Raw genomic sequence first — 17672 nt, 5'->3', positions numbered from 1 at the left:
TTGGTCTTGCAAAATTCTATCATTTGATCTCTGGCATTGTTTCTATCACCAAGGCCATATTTTCCAACTACTGATCCTTCTTTTTTGTTTCCAACTTTTGCATTCCAATCAGCAGTAATTATCAATGCATCTTGATTGCATGTTCGATCAATTTTAGACTACAGCCAGCTGATAAAAATCTTCTATTTCTTCATCTTTGGCCCTAGTGGTTGGTGCCTAAATTTGAATAATAGTCGTATTAACTGGTTTTCCTTGTAGGTGTATGGATATTATCCTATCACTGACAGGGTTGTACTTCAGGATAGATCTTGAAACATTCTTTGTGACGATGAATGCAACACCATTCCTCTTCGAGTTGTTGTTCCCAGCGTAGTAGACTATATGATTGTCCGGTTCAAAATGGCCAATACCAGTCCATTTCAGCTCACTAATGCCTAGGATATCGATGTTTATGTGTTCCATTTCATTTTTGACGATTTCCAATTTTCCTAGATTCATACTTTGTACATTCCAGGTTCCGATTATTAATGGATGTTTGCAGCTGTTTATTCTCATTTTGAGTCATGCAACATCAGCAAATGAAGGTCCTAAAGGCTTTACTCCATCCACGTCATTAAGGTCGACTCTACTTTGAGGAGGCAGCTCTTCCCCAGTCATCTTTTGAGTGCCTTCTAACCTGGGGGTGCTCATCTTCCAGCACTATATCAGACAATGCTCCACTGGTATTTGTAAGGTTTTCACTGGCTAATGCTTTTCAGAAGTAGACTGCTGGGTCCTTCTTCCTAGTCTGTCTTAGTCTGGAAGCTCAGCTGAAACCGGTGTGTTGCTATGATGCTGGAAGCTATGCCACCGGTATTCCATTAACATTACAGCAGAGGAAACCCTATGAGGCAGTTCTACTCTATAACACACAGGGTCGCCATGAGTCAAAACCAACTCCACAGCAGCTAACCACAACAACACAAACGTGAATAACGCACCCTGCTGGCTTTGGCGCGCTGACAGCCTGGTTGTGGAGCCAGACCTGGGTGTAAATATCGCAGTGCGCTGTGTTTAGATGCGCTGGAGCAGAGAGGGGGTGACTAATGAGGTGGAGAGGCGTCCCAAAGCCGGGGGCCTTTGAGCTGGGCCCTAAGGTTGAGGAGGAGCCCGCAGGGCCAAGGCTGCGGGAGCAGGCTTGTTAAGGAAGAGAGGCTCCTGCCTGTGAGGGTTGCCCCTCTGCAAAATGCTAAGTCATAAAAGGTGGCTTTCTCTGTCTCAGACATGGGCCTTTGGAGCCTGGAGTCACCCTGTAAGAAGTCCAGCTACCCTCAAACCATCATGCTGGAAAGACCACACAGATACACAGGAGATGCCTGCGGATCCCTGGCTGTTCCAGCCCCCAGCCGTTGGAGTCTTCCCAGCCCAGGCACCAGACGACTGAGGAAGCCTTTGAGATAACCCCAGCCCAACCAGATGAGAAACCCTACCCAAGAACCTCCTAGCTGAGCCCAGTCAACCCCCAAAATGGTCAGCGACAATAATAATTACGATAGTTATTGTTTGGCCATTTGGGAAGTTTTGTTACATGGCAATACATAACTGATATACACAGAAAGCACTTTGCACGTAAAAAGCACTAACTAGTAATAACCCAATACTAATTATTATTATTTCACACCAACTTCATCCTGGCCCACTAGGGCTTCATTAATTAATAATAGCTGCTACTATTTATCATTGGAACATTGTCTGATACTTGGATCCACAATCAACGCCATGGAAGCAGCAGTCAAGAAATAAAAGATTCATTGCATTGGGCAAATAGGCTGCAAAAGAACTCTTTTAAGTGTTGAAAAGCAAAGATGTCACCTTGAGGACTAAGGAGTGCCTGACCCAAGCCATGGTGTTTTCGATTGCATCATATGCATGCGAAAGCTGGGCAATGAATAAGGAAGACCAAAGAAGAATTGATGTCTTTGAATTGTGCTGTTGGAGAAGAATATTGAATAGACCATGGACTCCCAAAAGAACGAACAAATCTGTCTTGGAAGAAATACACCCAGAACGTTCCTTAGAAGCAAGGAATGTGAGACTACGTCTCACATACTTTGGATGTGTTACCAGAAGGGATCAGTCCCTGGAGAAGAGCATCAGGCTTGGTAAAGTAGAGGGTCAGCAAAAGAGAGGAAGACCCTCAATGAGATGGATTGACACAGTGGCTGCAACAATGGGCTCAGACATGGTAACGGCTGTGAGGATGGTGCAGGACTGGGCAGTGTTTCGTTCTGTTGTGCCTAGGGTCGCTATGAATCGAAAAAGACTCCGTGGCACCTAACAACAGTAACAACATTTATCACCACCACCTGTCACTTGGTCTTACTGTGGTGGCTTGCATGTTGCTATGAGGCTGGAAGCTATGCTACCAGCATTTCAAATACCAGCAGGGTCACCCGTGGTGGACAGGTTTTAGCAGAACTTCCAGGCTAAGACAGACTAGGAAGAAAGACCTGGTGATCTACTTCCAAAATTTAGCAAAAAAAAAACCAAACTCTATGGATCAGAACAGAATATTGTCCAATATAGACCAATTGTTAGAAAAGGACATCGTGTTTGGTAAGGCAGAGGGTCAACAAAAAAGAGGGTAACCCTCAATGAGATGGATTACAATTCAATACAATAGTCACAACAACGGTCTCAAATATACCTATGATCATGAAGATGGCGCAGGACTGCGCAACGTTTCTTTTTGTTATAAATAAGGTTGCCAGGAGTCAGAGCCTTCATAGCAACTCACAATCAAAACTATTTATTGAGTACTCTGTAGAGTCGCTATGAGTCGGAATTGACTTGACAGCAGTGGGTCAATGGGTTTAGTATAAATTGGAGGCCCTGAGTGGTGCAAAGGGTTAATGTACTTGACTACTAACCAAAAGGTTGGACGTCTGAGTCCACCCAGAGACACCCCAGAAGAAAGGTCTGGGGTTCTACTTCCGGAAAATCAGACATGAAATCCCTGTGGAATACTGTTCCACTCTGACACACATGGGGGTCTCCACGAGTGGCAACTGGTTTGGTTTGTTTGGTTTTTAGTATAAATCAGACATAGCACATACATGGCTTCTGACTGTCTGTGCCCAGTTCATAGCTGTGATCACTCACTTTTTACTGAGGCTCAAAGGAGTTGAATAACTTACCGAAGACCACACCCAAGGAGTGATGCAGCTTAGATTCCATCCCGGGGTCATTGTGTGTACCCCAGCCTGGTAACTGCCTGCTGAGCTCTTCTAAAGTGCTAAGGGGCCATGAGGCTCTGCCTGGGCTGGATCACCAACACCTGTCTCTATTAAGGACTGACAAGGTTGGGGCTCTTGCAGTACCCTGCAGCGTTCTTTCGGGTGGCTCCTTTGCACTCAAAACCATGTATGTATGTATGTATATACAGACTCATAATTCAGCAAATTACGAGTATGACAGCCCATGAGCTTTCAAGACTTCTCGTCAGACTTTTGTTTTCACCACAAGGCCTGGAAAGGGAGGTGATTGTCATGTGAGATTTAGTAATGGTCCTATTAGCCTATTAGTTCCTTAATTTGATCCCTTAGGTAATTCATTTTCAACAAATCAACCTCTTGGCGTGCTCCCCAGATAGATGTTATTGCTGCTTTGCACAGAGCATTGGCTCTGTGGCCAGACTGCCTGGGTTCAATTCCCAGCTCTGCCACTGCCTGGCTGAGCGTCTTTGGGCAAGTTATTTAATCTCCCCCAGACTCAGTTTCCTCATCAGTACAATGGGAATAATTATGGCATTGACCTCAAGGGGGTGGCTGTGAGGATTTAAGGAAAGAATAAAAACAAAATGTTTAGCTTAGTGCCTGGCACACTGCTGTTGCTGTTAGCTTCCATCAAGCTGGCCTTGACTCATGGCGACCCTATACACAATGGATGAGAAAGTTGTGATCCATGAGGTTTTCATTGGCTGGTTTTCAGAATGAGATTGCCAGGCCTTTCTTCCTAGTCTGTAAGCGCCACAGAAATCTGTTCAACATCAGAGCAACATGCAAGCCTCCACTGACAGACAGGTGATGGCTGTGCTCCAGTCAGCTCCCAGGCTAGAACAGACTAGGAAGAAAGGCCTGGCAATATACTTCCAAAAGTCAGCCAATGAAAACTCACGATGGTCTGATCCACACCTGATCATGGGGATGGTGCAGGGCTGATGAAACCCTTCTTTCCCTTGTGCATGGGGTTTCCATGAGTCAGGGCCAATTCCATGGCAGCTAACAGTAACAGCAAAGGGAAGTAGCAAGCCAGACAGTGAAGGAGGTGCTTTCCAGGCACAAAGAAGAGCATTTAAGAAGGCCTACAACAGCCTGGGGACTACAAACAATTCCACTCTTGAGTTGAAAAAAAAAAAGTTTTTGTTTTTTTGTTTTGTTTTGTTTTTTAAAAACCTTCAACCCAGCCACTGGCACCTTAGCCCTCGGTCTCCTCTTCCCTCCTAGGCATGTTGCCAGATTCTCTTCCTAAAAAATAAATTTAACTCTCTGTTGGTTTCCTATGACCTAAGGACCAAGAAAAACTTCCTTCCTTGGCATTCAGAGGTAACCTTGCCCCACCTACTCTCCAGCTCAGCTCCCACCTCTCCTCACATCTTGGGACCCCTGACCCTTTGCTACAGCCACTCTGACCGTTTCCTGGTCTCCGAGCAGGCCACTCACATTCAGGCCTCCCAGCCTTTGCCAGGCTGCTCCCTCTGCCTGGAACGCCCTTCTCCCCTTCTCTGCTGAGAAAACTCCACTCCTTCCCCAAGACCAGGCTCAGGGGACATCTCCACTAGAAGCGCCTAGAGCCCAATCGGTCATTTTTGTTGAATTAACAGTGTGATCATATTAGTCTCCCTTGAGTACCCCAGAAGAGTCTCCCCACCTTTATGTTCCCCTCTGTGCTCCCCACACACTGTCTACGCTTTATTAGAACTACTTGAAGACAGGTGTCATTCCTTATGCTTATTTTTCCTCAGTGTCTCGGTACCTGGCACGACCTCCGTGCAGCCACCACATGTCTGTCAGTGGAAGCCTGCATGTTGCTGTGATGCCCGTGAACAGGTTTCAGAACTTCCAGGCTAACATGGACTAGGAAGAAAGGCCTGACAATCTCCTTCTGAAAATCAGCCAATGAAAACCCTATGGATCATAACGGTCCGATCTGTACCCCATCATGGGGATGGCACAGGACCGGCCAGCCTTTCGTTCTGTTGTGCATGGGGTCGCCATGAGTTGGGGACCAGCTGGAGGGCAGCTAAGGACAAGTGCGTCTTTGCTGAATGGGTAAGCAGGCCTGTCACTTCACCTTATATACTTTGAGAGCCCGCCAAGGGCCGGTGTCACTGCCTCTACTCTAGTCGGTCTGCTGACCTGAGCGCTGACGCGGGGCACCACCCTCACTGCCCCCAACCCCGCCTCGGGGCGCTTGCCCAGCAGGTGACCGCCCCGCCCAAAGCCGGGATTGGAGGGAAGAGGCAACGCCCACTTCGGGGGCCGCGTCGGATTGGTCCGGCGGCCACCGGGGGCGGGACAGGGCGGGGCTCGGCGGCGCCACCGGGAACAGAAAAGCCCGGCGCTGGGCGGCGGGAGGCGCAAGCGCGGCCCGCGGAGCTGAGTGCGCGCGGCCCGGCGGGCGGAGGACGCCCAGCACCGCCGCGCCCGGGACCCTGCACAGCCGCTCGCCAGGGGCCGAGCCCCGCGCCGCGCGCCCCCCGCCGGGACCCAGGACTCCGCGGGTCGCGGAGGCGGTCAGCCCCGTCTTGTCTTCCAGACCCAGAAGCCGGAGTGGCGACGAGGACCCGCCCAACATGGCATCAGAGGTGAGCGGGCCACGGAGCCCGGTCCCCGAGCCGCCGAGCGAAGGCGAGGGGCCCCCCGGACCAGCCCTGGCCGGCACCTGCGCACGGGGCCTCCCGGGCCACACCTGCCGCCGGCTGCCCTCGGGGCAGATGCCCTCGCTGCTCCAGGCGCACCTGCCGGAGCCCGGGGAGGACCTTTACGGGAACTGGCCCGTGTTCACATCACCGCCTGCCCTCCCCCGGCGCGCCCAGGTGGCCCGTGCGGCAAGCCCACCACCCCTGCTGGGCAGGAAGGTGACCCCTTCCCTAGGCCCGAGCCCCACCTGACGGCGCTGCCTGCACCGGCCCCGCCCGTTAGCCCCCTCCCCCTTTATGCCTTCTTCCTGGGTCCCCTTGTCAGTCCTCGCCGTGCGCGGAAAACACTCAGCCTTGAAACTGTCCTTGTGGTGCTGGCGTGTGGAAAGAGCCATGGTCCCTCCAGCGCCTGGTTACCTCCTCACTAGTTGCTTGTCCTCCCCCAAGAAGTCAGGAGTTGAGGCAGCGGTTCCCCTTCCTGGGCCTCGTTTGTTACATCTGGCAAATGGGGATGCTGATAGCCGCCTGCCTCCTTTTACAGAGTACTGGGAGGGCCGCGGGGCCGTTGCTTTGAACGTCTCAGATAAAACGCTGTTTGCTTGATGCTGATGGAGGGAGCCTCGGGCCAGGGAAGCAGGAGGTCTGGGTTCCAGTCACTTTAACTCTCTGGGCCTCAATGTGTTTCTCTGTATAAAAGGGATAAGAATGGCTGCCCTGCCAGGCTCTGGGTCATGGTGGGTGGGTAGGAGTGAGGGCCTGGACTTTGGAGTCAAACAGACTTGGTTTCTGAAACAACCTCACTTGACCTCTTTGAGCCTCTTTCCTTATCTGTCATATAGGGGTGACAGTGCCCACCTCATAGGCTTAGAAATGATGTACTTGAAATGCCTAGCACAGGGCCATCCCATAATGCTCAATCTGTGGAGTCCTTGGGTGGTGCAAGCCGTTAAGCTCGGCTGCTCACTAAAAGGTTGGAGGTTCAAGTCCACCCAGAGGAACCTGGGAAAAAAGGCCTGGTGATCTACTTAGTTTACCCTGGCATACCTGGGGTTGTCATGAGTCAAAATCTACTTCATGGCAACTTTTTTTTTTTAAATACTACTTTTTTTTTTTTTTTTTACTAATGGTAACAGTACTGGTATTTCCCTTGTGTGTCCTAAATTGGCTGTCGCTCCTTCATCCCAGCCCAACTCGGTGCCCTGGGCTCCTTGTCCCGAAGGCATCATTCTGGCCCAGATGTGTCCTGGCCCTCTTCCACCGCACCTAGGCCTCCCCACCCCCGACCTCACTCAGACCACTTCCTGGGATCCTTTTAAGCCCAACAGTGGGCTGGGGGCTTGGTTGCGGAACAGAGTGAGCTGCCTTCAGGAGACCAGGGCTCCAGGTGACCCCTGCTTGCCCCAGGCAGTCCTGTGGGTTGGCACTAATTGGTTTGGCTACTGCCCTCGCTTGTTAGTAAGTGTTGTTATTACTAAGAACTCAGGCAGGGAGGTGCAGGCGGCTGGCTGGGGGAGGTGGTGCCAGCCCTCTGGCTGAGGGCAGGCCGGCTCCAATCCTGACCGGGTCCTGATCTGGTCAGGACTGGGCCTGCATGGGGCTTTGCCAGAGATCCAGAGTTGACAGCAGCAGAGGGGTCGGGGAGGGCCCAGCTCAGGCGGCTGAGGAGGCAGAGGCTGCCTCTGCAGGGTGGAGTCCTCATCCTCAGCAGCCACGGCTACTGGGCACTGAGGGGTCAGCTCCCAGCCTGGGCTAGAGCAGGGCCGAGGCCCCTGTGGGTGCACACAGGAATCAGGAGTGGCACTAAGGCACTGTGCTATATATGCACTTTGCAAATATTATCTAATCAAATACTACAACAGCCCCATCGGAGAGCTCCCGCTATTTTACCTATCCTCTAGGGAGGCAACCCTGAGCTTAGAGAGGTTGTGTAATATGCCCAGTGTTGGGTGGCTAGCAGAGGTCAGGGGCAATGCAGGGGATACAGAAGAGGACATGTGTCCCCAGGGGCCAGTGTATTCCCATCCAACGGAAAAGATGCCAGTAAAATAACACACCTACCTCAAGCCCAGGGCAGTCTCCTCCCAGTCTGTGCTCAGACTGCTCCCCCAGGTGTTTGGCACCCCCTCACCTGCCCCAGGACCTCTGGGTGGCATACCTACTAAATGGAAGATTGGGAGTTCAAGCCCAGCCCAAGGCACCTCAGAAGAAAGGCCTGGTGATCTATGTCTGAAATGCCACAGCCATTGAAAACCCTATGGAACACAGTTCTACTCTGCTCACATGGGGTCGTCATGAGTTGGAATAAAACTACCTGGCAACTGGTTTGGTTTTGGCTTGGCATCTGCCTCATGCCCTCTTTTAAAACCTAGGTGCCTCTGGTACATCCCTTTGCCCTTGGCTCTCAGATGGGGAACAGCTAGTGACCTCCTGGGGGGCTAGTGGTCAAGGGTGTGTCAGGAGTGCTCTTCAGAACCAGAGGAGTGGTGGGGATGGGCTCAGGGCCCCTCCCCAAGCTGATGGGGAAGAGATATGGGGTAATGTGTACCTCCTTACCCCACTGGAGGCCTAGGCCTGTCCCTGCACCCAAAGTCCTGGACGGCAGAGCTGAGCAGGGAGGCCTGGTGGGATGTGGGGGTGGGCATGTGGGTACAGACTGCTGGGCTGCAGTCCTGGCTTCCCTGCCCCCAGCGTGGGCAAGCTACATGACTGCACTGTGCCTTGGCCTCCTCCTCTGCCTCATGGGATAGTCCTGGGAGCCACCTCAGAGCATCAGCTTCAAAGCATTCTGAGTGGTTAGAGTGGTGCCTGGCACACCGTGAGAATGTAGCACGTGCTAGCCATTACTGTGACTGTCATCTATAATCAGAGCTGGGTTAAAACTCTGGGTTCCAGGGTAACCTCCCACCTTAGGCAGTAACAGGAAAAGTTCCAGAAGCTCTGCTGTGTTCCCACGGGTGCCTGGTACCCTGGCACCACCTCCCGGGGGCAGAGCCATGTGACAGGAAAGACCCCTAACCTAGGGTATACCCACATTCCTCTCCTTGCTCCCTGAGTGGCTTTGGGTGAGTTCCTGACCCTCTCTGGGCCTCAGTTTCATCATCTATCTAATGAGAATAGTCCTGCCCGCTGGCCCACACCACCATCAGGCAAGTAACTTTCCTGTTCTCCTGGCCAGAGCGGGAAGCTGTGGGGTGGCCGGTTTGTGGGCTCCGTGGACCCCATCATGGAGAAGTTCAACTCGTCTATTGCCTACGACCGGAACCTGTGGGCGGCGGACGTGCAAGGCAGCAAGGCCTACAGCAGGGGCCTGCAGAAGGCGGGGCTCCTCACCACAGCCGAGATGGACCAGATCCTGCACGGCCTGGACAAGGTACCAGCCGCACCCACACCCCGCTGAGGCCCTGCTCCCAGGGCCCCACACTCCCAGCAAACCCCCAATGCCGACTGCAGTGCCAGCCCAACCTGTCATTTCACCATGTAGTAATTATGTGTCCAGGCACTTGGGGTAACTACCTGCTGAGAGGTGCTGCTTCTCCATGTGCTGTGAGGACTGTCACTTGTCATCCTTTAATGGCCCCATGGCGCTCTAGTGGTCATGGGCAGGGGTGTCCTAGGATGGGGCTGTGCCAGCTCTCTGCCATGGACTTAGCTCCTGTGTGGGGACTGTCCATGATCAGGGTGAGAGTGGGATAGGGTAGGGCCTTCTTACCGCCTGACCCTGGGGTCCTGTTGTTCACCACAGGTGGCTGAGGAGTGGGCCCAGGGCACCTTCAAAGTACACCCCAATGATGAGGACATCCACACAGCCAACGAGCGACGACTGAAGGTACATCCCGCCGTCCTGCCTCTCTGGCCTCCCTCTCTGCCTCACCCTGGGCCACTCTGAGTGTAAGCGCCGTCATTCTGGTTCCTGCCTGCAGTGGCAGAGTGCCTGTGGGACCCTCAAGTAGGGGTCTCAGCAGAGCTACCTGGGCAGGGCTACGGGCCCTGGGGTGGGGAGGGAGGATGAGAGAGCTGGTAAAGAACCTGTCCTCACACCCACCTGGGTGACCCCATACCTGCCCTTCCACCCCCAGGAGCTGATCGGTGAGACTGCAGGGAAGCTGCACACGGGGCGGAGCCGGAACGACCAGGTACTGCTAGCCGCACCCCCTCCCCCCGCCCCAAAGCCCTTCCCTGTGCCATCCCCACCTTGGGCTACGGTGGGGTCCTCCCTGAGCGCGCCTCCTCCTCCACCCACCTGCAGGTGGTCACAGACCTCAGGCTGTGGATGCGGCAGACCTGCTCGTCACTCTCGGCCCTCCTCCGGGAGCTCATCAGAAGCATGGTAGACCGGGCGGAAGTGTGAGTCTCCCAGGCGCACCCAGGTGGCACAGGGGCCTCTGAGCCAGGCAGCCTGAACACAGGCCTAAGTGGCAGGGCTGAACGGGTGAGGGGGCCAGGCCTAGGGCACAGGGGCCCAGAACACCTGGGCCCGGAGAGGAGAGCAGCGGGGGTGGAGGGGCATTTCGTGCAGCCCACCCTACCCCATGCCAGTCTAGCCAGCAGGCGGGGAAAGCTCCTCCTTTGAAGACTTGCTGGCAGGAAGCAGGGCACTAGGCAAATGCTCAGGAACCCAAGGAAAAGGGATTGGCTGTGCCTGGGGCAGAGCCCCTGGGAGGTGCGAATAGTTAACACGCTCGGCTGCTAACCGAAAGGTTGGAGGTTCGAGTCCACTCAGAGGTGCCTTGGAAGAAAGGCCTGATGATACTTCCAAAAAATCAACCATTGAAAACCTATGGAGCACAGTTCTACTCTGACATACAGGGGTCGCCATGATTTGGCATCTAGCCGACAACTACTGGTTTCAACTGGTGCCTGGAGAACCAGATTGGCTCAGCTTGACGTACCCCACGCCCCACCCAGCGCAGTTGGCGAAGGACAGAGCCAGGCTGCCTTCTGACCCCTCCTCCCAAGTTTTGCCTTCTGTGACAACCTGATGTCCTTGCTCCTTGTAGACCTAAGGAGCCGCATCAGAGACAGGGTTGACCCCTCCTCTTCCCAACTCCCTGTGACCTGTGTTTCACAGACCTCAGCCACCTGGGGAAAAACCAGGGCACAAGCACCATCTCCCTTGGGGAGGACAGGGAAATTGAGAGTGACTGCTAATGGGTGTTGGGTTTTTCTTTGGGTGATGAAAATGATCTAAAATTGATTATAGTAATGGTTGTGCAAAGGTCCCTGGTAGTACAGTAGTTAAGTGCTTGGCTGCTAACCTAAAGGTCAGTGGTTTGAACCCACCAAACAGTCCTCGGGAGAAAGATGTGGCAGTCTGCTTCTGTAAAGATTTATGGCCTTGGAAACTATGGGGCAGTTTGACTCTGTCCTTTCGGGTCTCTATGAGATGGAATTGACTCGACAGCAACAGGCTTAACAAGTTGATTACATACTAAAGTGAACTGGGAGCCCTGGTGGTACAGTGGTTAAGAGCTCAGCTTCTAACCAAAAGGTCAGCAGTTCAAATCTACTAGCCACTCCTTGGAAACTCTATGGGGCAGTTCTAATCTGTCCTAAAAGGTTACTATGAGTGTGAATCAACTTGACTGCAATGGGTTTGGGTTTTTTTTTTTTTTTTTCCAAATTGTACTGTAACTTTACATGTGCGAATTGTGTGGTATGGGGACAGTGGTATTTTCACCTTCCACGTGGGAGACCCAGGTTCAATTCCCTGCCGGTGCAACTCACGTGCGGCCACCACCTGTCCGTCACTGGAGACTTATTTATTGCTTTATGGTGCTGAACAGTTTTGATGGAGCTTCTAGACTAAGACAGACTACGAAGGAAGGCCTGGTGATCTGCTTCCAAAAAGCAGTTCGTGATAACCCTATATAAATCACAATGGTCTGATCCCCAGCAGATCATGGGGATGGTGCAGGACTGGGCAGCGTATCATTGTACATGGGGTCACCGTGAGTCGGGGGCCAGCTCAACGGCAGCTCACAACAACAATGACAAAGCTGTTGTATTAAAGAAAAAGTAATAGAACCATCACCCCCAGCACCTCTGCCTCTGCCCCGCCTACTTTAAAGTACCCCCAGCTATTTCTGGGGTCCTCCAGAGTGGCTGGTATGCTCATAAACACACCTCGCCTGCCCTCTGCCTAGTGACATCCACTGTGCGCCTCCTCCCCTGCTCCAGCCCCTGCAGTCAGGTCTGCTACCCAGCTGAAAAAGCCCCAGCTAAGGGCCCACACTTGGTCCTTAACTCCCAGAGGCCCCGAGCCCCTGGCCCCATCCTCAGATCACACTGCCCTACTTCTGGTCTCTCCCTTACGATGCATTTGTCCGCAGGACATGGCTTGGTTCCTCATACAGACAGATCCTTGGCTGTCTGCCCTGTTGCTCCCTGGAGTGGCCCAGGCCGGCAGGGTCTAGGTGCCTACCCAGGCCCCTTTCAGTCCAAGCCCAACTCCAGCCTTTTCTCTTCCCCTGCAGGGAACGGGACGTCCTCTTCCCAGGATACACGCACCTGCAGAGGGCTCAGCCTATCCGCTGGAGTCACTGGATCCTGAGGTGAACAGTGCGGGGACTGGGGCGTAGCTGAGGGCACTGCCAAGGAGCTGTGATGGGGGGACCTGCTGCCCTGACCCTGCTGTCCCACCCTCCCACCCCCAGCCATGCCGTGGCTCTGACCCGGGACTCAGAGCGGCTGCTGGAGGTGCAGAAGCGCATCAATGTCCTGCCCCTGGGGAGGTAAGCATGGCCCCAGTGTGGGGAAGGACAGAGGTGGATGGAAACTCAGGGAACCTACTGCCTGTGCTAGATTCTTCTTTCACTGGCTAAGCAGAGACCCCTGCATGGGTCCTCAAAGATGGGGGAGAAGTGACAGGGACAGCAAGCACCAGGCAGGGCTCTCCACAGGGAATCCCAGGGAGCCCAGCCCACTGGCCACAGCTGGCCATTTCCCCAGCATGGGGACAAGGGTTATGTGCCCAAGGGAATGGGCCAGGGAAGGAGCTGAGCTCAGGCTGGAGCCCTGGCAGCCAGGGCTTGGTTCTGGGCATGTATGTGCATACTCATGTGCCAGGGTCTGCCTGTCAGGCACCCTGGTCACCCGGCCACGCTGACCCCCGGCCACCCCGACTCCTGACCACTCTGATCCCCCGGTCACTCTGATTCCCTTGTCCCTGCAGCGGGGCCATTGCAGGCAACCCTCTGGGTGTGGACCGAGAGCTGCTCCGAGCAGGTGAGGCACCCTGCCCCTCTGCACCCTGGGACCCACAGACGCACTTAGAGAGGGCAGGGCCTCCAGCTCCTCTGGGTGAAACTTCATTTACTACCCAGGGACACTGAGGCTAGAGAAGCCAGGGATGGCCCCCGGCAGGGGTGCATGGGTTTGGGGGACTCCTAGGACCTAGAAGGGATTCCTCCCCCACCTTCTGTTCCCCCCACCATCCCTGTGCCTTGAGGGGGCTTAGGGCAGGTGGCCAGGTAACCTGAGTGGGGTAGAGGAGGCTGCTCCCTGCCTCCAGCTCAGCCCCATGGCTGTTCCTTCTCCCCCGCCCCCAGAACTGAACTTCGCGGCCATCAGTGTCAACAGCATGGATGCCACCAGCGAACGAGACTTTGTAGGTGAGTCCTGGGGTCAGTTCCCTGCACTGCCCCTCAGCCTCTCTCCACCCCTATATGCTCCACCTAGAGTGTCCCCAGGCTGGGTGGAGAGCAAGAAACGCCTGGTGACAGCTTGTTCTCCATCTCCCAGCGGAGTTCCTGTTCTGGGCTTCACTATGCATGACCCACCTCAGCAGGATGGCTGAGGACCTCATCCTCTATGGCACCAAAGAATTCAGCTTCGTGCAGCTCTCAGATGCCTACAGGTAAGGCCCAGCAGCCCCCATCCCGCCCCGCCTCACCTCTGCACCCACGGGCATGGCCAGGCGGAGACAGGGTGCTGCTGGACCTGCCTTGCCTGCCCCGGCAGACCATCCTGGGGCCAGGTGAGCTCCTTCAGCCCCAGCATCTGTGTCCCCAGCACTGGAAGCAGCCTGATGCCCCAGAAGAAAAACCCAGACAGCCTGGAGCTGATCCGGAGCAAGGCGGGGAGAGTGTTCGGGCGGGTGAGCCTGGCAGGGAGTGGGACAAGGGATCTGGGTAGCTTGCTGGGGCCAGGGAGACTTCCAGATGGGCTCCAGGGCTCAACCTGCACTCTCCCTGCAGTGTGCTGGCCTCCTGATGACCCTCAAGGGACTTCCGAGCACCTACAACAAGGACTTACAGGTGTGAAGCTGGGATGGGTGGTGGGCACCCCAGATGCTCACATATACCAGTTCTCAGGTCCCTGGCACAGCCAGGCAAGTGTCCACCTCCCATCCTGTGTGCCCAACCCTGTGGCTGTCCCAACAACTCTCCTCTGCCTTGGGGTGGGGATGAGGGGTGCTCTGTGTCCCCAGGGGAAGGCAGCGGGGACGGGGCCCCGGGGACCATGGGTGCCCCGGGGGCTACTGAGCCTTCCCCTCCTGCCATGTGCCTCCCAGGAGGACAAGGAAGCTGTGTTTGAAGTGGCAGACACCATGAGTGCTGTCCTCCAGGTGGCCACTGGCGTCATCTCTACGCTGAAGGCAAGACTTGCCCCTCCTCCACTCCTTCCTGCCTCAGCCCTACACTGGGGTGGGTGGGCTAGGAGGGTGGTCCTGGAAGGAGGCATGGGTGGGTACAGAAGACTTAAGGGGGATATATGCATGTTTCTGCCCCTGGGGAACAGTGGAGGGACACAACAGAAGCTGCTGCCGTAGGATGGAAGAAAATTAGGCTCAAAGGGGCCTAGGGCTTGTCAACTGGCCAGCTAAGATTTTCTAAAAAAATTACTTATTATGGAAAATTTCAAGCATATATTCTTTGAAAGAGTATATAATGAACTCCTGTGTACTAACACCCGGCTTCAGTAGTCATGAACTCATGGCCATGGTTGTTTCTGCTCTGTCTTCAACCCTGTACCCCCATACCCCATAAATTTAGAAGCAAGGAGTCCCTGGGTGGTGCAAACTTAACGCACTTGGCTGCTAACCAAGGGCTTGGAGGTTCAAGTCCACCAAAGGTGCCTGGGAAGAAAGGCCTGGTGATCTGCTTGTGAAAAAGAAGCCACTGAAAACCCTGTGGCGCACAGTTCTACTCTGACACACGCGGGGTCGCCGTGAGTCGGGAAATCAGAACTGACTCCGCGGCAGCTGGGGCTTTTTATGTAGCAACACACAGCTTCGACAGTCACCAACATACGGCCATTCTTGTTTCAGCTGTATCTTTCCTCACCACCCCCACCCCATTATTTTCAGGCAAACCCCCAGCATCTTATTTCATTCCTCAATATTTCAGAATGTCTCTCTAAAGCAGTGGTTCTCAGAGTGTGGTCCCTGGACCAGTCCCATCGGCATCACCTGGGAACTGGATAGAAAGCCATTCTGTCTCAACGCCAGGTCTAAGGAATCAGAAACCCTGGGGGTGGGGCCCAGTGATTGTTGGTTTCAGTACACGGTAAACCCTCTCGGTGATTCAGATGCATACGAAAGTTAAAAAGCCACTGCCCTGAAGCTAAGGACTCTTGGGAGCATGAATATAATACCACCTAAAAATTGTCAGCAATTATAAGAAGATGGTTCAAGCAGAGAACACAGCGGGGAAGGGTAGGCCAGAGCAGATCAGCCTGAGGCAGGGGACATCCTGGTGGAGGGGGCCAGGCCCAGGGTCCCCAGGGCTTACAGCTCTGTGCCCATCCCAGATTCACCGTGAGAACATGGCACGGGCACTTAGCCCTGACATGCTGGCTACGGACCTCGCCTACTACCTGGTCCGCAAAGGGGTAAGTTTGGGGTGGCGGAGTGCGGGGAAGGGGTAGAGGTGTCCTCTAGCCTGGGCAGGTCCTCCAGGAAGCACAGGAAGTGCAGAACACCTGCATTACCAGTGTCGCCCTGTGCCCTGTGCCCAGATGCCATTCCGCCAGGCCCATGAGGCCTCTGGCAAAGCTGTGTTTGCTGCTGAGACCAAGGGGGTCGCCCTCAACCAGCTGTCGCTGCAGGAGCTACAGACTATCAGGTGTGTCCCGCCCTGTCCCTTTGCCACCTCCCAGGAGGCTTAGCCCGGGCACCTGGAGGCTGGGGCCCCCATTACCCTGGGTCCACTTCCTCTTTCCCCCCAGCCCCCTGTTCTCCGCTGACGTGAGCCACGTGTGGGACTACGGGCACAGCGTGGAGCAGTACGGTGCCCTGGGTGGCACTGCACGCTCCAGCGTCGACTGGCAGATCAGCCAGGTGCGGGCGCTGCTGAGGGCGCAGGAGGCTTAGCCCCCCACCCCTTCGCCAAATAAAGCCGGAGAGAGGAGCCCACCGCCTGTGTCCTGCCCCATCTGTCTCCTCTCCTGACAGTGGGCTTCGGGGGTCTGGGGAACAGGCAGTGGGGACCCTGAGGAAGTGGAGAAACTGGGCAAGGAGGGTGAGGGTCTTGGATTGGGAAGACCAGGGAGAGGATTGCGTGTCCTCAGAGCCCTGCCCTGTCCGGCCACGTCCCCTTCACTATAGGGTATCATGCAATGACCTCCGCCTTGGGCCTCCGGAGATGAAATGGGCACAGCCCAGTGGTCACTGTCCATTCCCCTGCCTCCCCAGTGTCCCCTGGGCCCACCTGCTCAGTCTCCCCTTGCTTAATGCCCCCTCTTCCTTGACCATTCAGATACCTTTACAGGATGTCCCCTGGGCTGCAGCCTGTGCCAGGGCTAAGGGGTAACCTGCAGGAGAGAGGAAAGTGGGGTGTTTGGTGATGGTCGGTCATTGTGCTGGAGTACATGCCAGGCACTACGCTAGCTTCATACAAAGGAGAAGACGCTGCCTCATCAGCCTCCACAGTGACTACAGATAAATGCCTGCAAGCCCCAGAGAGCCGTGCTAACCATGAGAGGTGGGGCCTGGGGGGGCCCAGCCGTGCTGCACCCAGGGGAGGGGCGGCCACAGCGAGTGGGGACCCAGGGTGGGGCATGTGCAGCACGTGGCAGGTGAGGTCCTAACACTGTGCACAGTCACACTCGCAGACACTTCCTGAGGAGAGGGTCTAAGACGGCCATCTCTCACTGTGGGAGTGGAGAAGGGGCACTTCTGCCCGGGAGAGAGGGCAGTGTGAGGGGGCAGCCTCTGCACCAGCAGCCACCCTCTCACAGTGAGGAGACATGACCTAGATGTGGGAAGTGACCAGGCCCACCACAGGTAACAGCCCCTCCTGTGGAGGCCAAGCCCATTGCTACAGGAGGTTGGACAGTCGGGAAGAACTTGGCCCAAACAGAGTTCTTGTAAAAATCCAACTCCTTATAAGCCAGGAGCTAAGTCAAAAGAAATCCTTTCAAAGAAAGCATAGGTTAACATCAGAAGAACTTTCAAGAAAGGCATAAAGGACGTGGGACAGATGGCCTTTAGAGTCTCTTAGGGGTCTCTAAACCCTGGTGGCATAGTGGTTAAGTGCTACAGCTGCTAACCAAAAGGTTGGCAGTTCAAATCCACCAGGGGCTCCTTGGAAACTCAATGGGGCAGTTCTCTGTCCTACAGGGGCACCATGAGCTGGAATTGACTCGATGGCAACGGGTTTGAGCTGGTAGGGTTCTCTAGAAAAACAGAACCAATGAGGTGTATATGTGTGTATATATTAAATTACATATATATATGTATGTATGTATGTATAGAGATATTTAAGGGATTGGCTCACGTGATTTTGGAAGCTGGCAAATCCAAAATCCATAGGGCAGGTGGCAGGCTGGAGAC

General features: G+C 54.6%; 1 protein-coding gene across 1 annotated transcript; it reads left to right on the top strand.

Annotated features, from left to right (window-relative positions):
- The first annotated feature begins 5612 nt into the window (after positions 1-5612).
- On the top strand, positions 5613-16861 carry ASL (argininosuccinate lyase). Its single transcript, XM_049904559.1, has 16 exons — positions 5613-5845; positions 9075-9269; positions 9642-9725; positions 9976-10032; positions 10146-10243; positions 12373-12450; positions 12553-12630; positions 13071-13123; positions 13447-13509; positions 13640-13754; positions 13910-13994; positions 14095-14154; positions 14412-14495; positions 15650-15730; positions 15857-15963; positions 16067-16861. The coding sequence occupies exons 1-16, from the start codon at positions 5834-5836 to the stop codon at positions 16209-16211; spliced, it is 1395 nt and encodes a 464-aa protein (XP_049760516.1). The 5' UTR covers positions 5613-5833; the 3' UTR covers positions 16212-16861.
- The last annotated feature ends 811 nt before the right edge of the window (positions 16862-17672 follow it).

The sequence above is a fragment of the Elephas maximus genome, chromosome 12 (genome assembly GCF_024166365.1).
Source record: "Elephas maximus indicus isolate mEleMax1 chromosome 12, mEleMax1 primary haplotype, whole genome shotgun sequence".
NCBI lineage: Eukaryota > Metazoa > Chordata > Mammalia > Proboscidea > Elephantidae > Elephas > Elephas maximus.
Note: the sequence above shows the minus strand (reverse complement) of the source record. Positions and strands in the feature narration are given on the sequence as shown.

Coding starts and splice junctions, on each gene's coding strand:
- ASL (XM_049904559.1), top strand. Junction 10,244..12,372: donor ATGGTAGACCGGGCGGAAGT/GTGAGTCTCCCA, acceptor CTTCCCCTGCAG/GGAACGGGACGTCCTCTTCC. Junction 14,155..14,411: donor CCTACAACAAGGACTTACAG/GTGTGAAGCTGG, acceptor TGTGCCTCCCAG/GAGGACAAGGAAGCTGTGTT.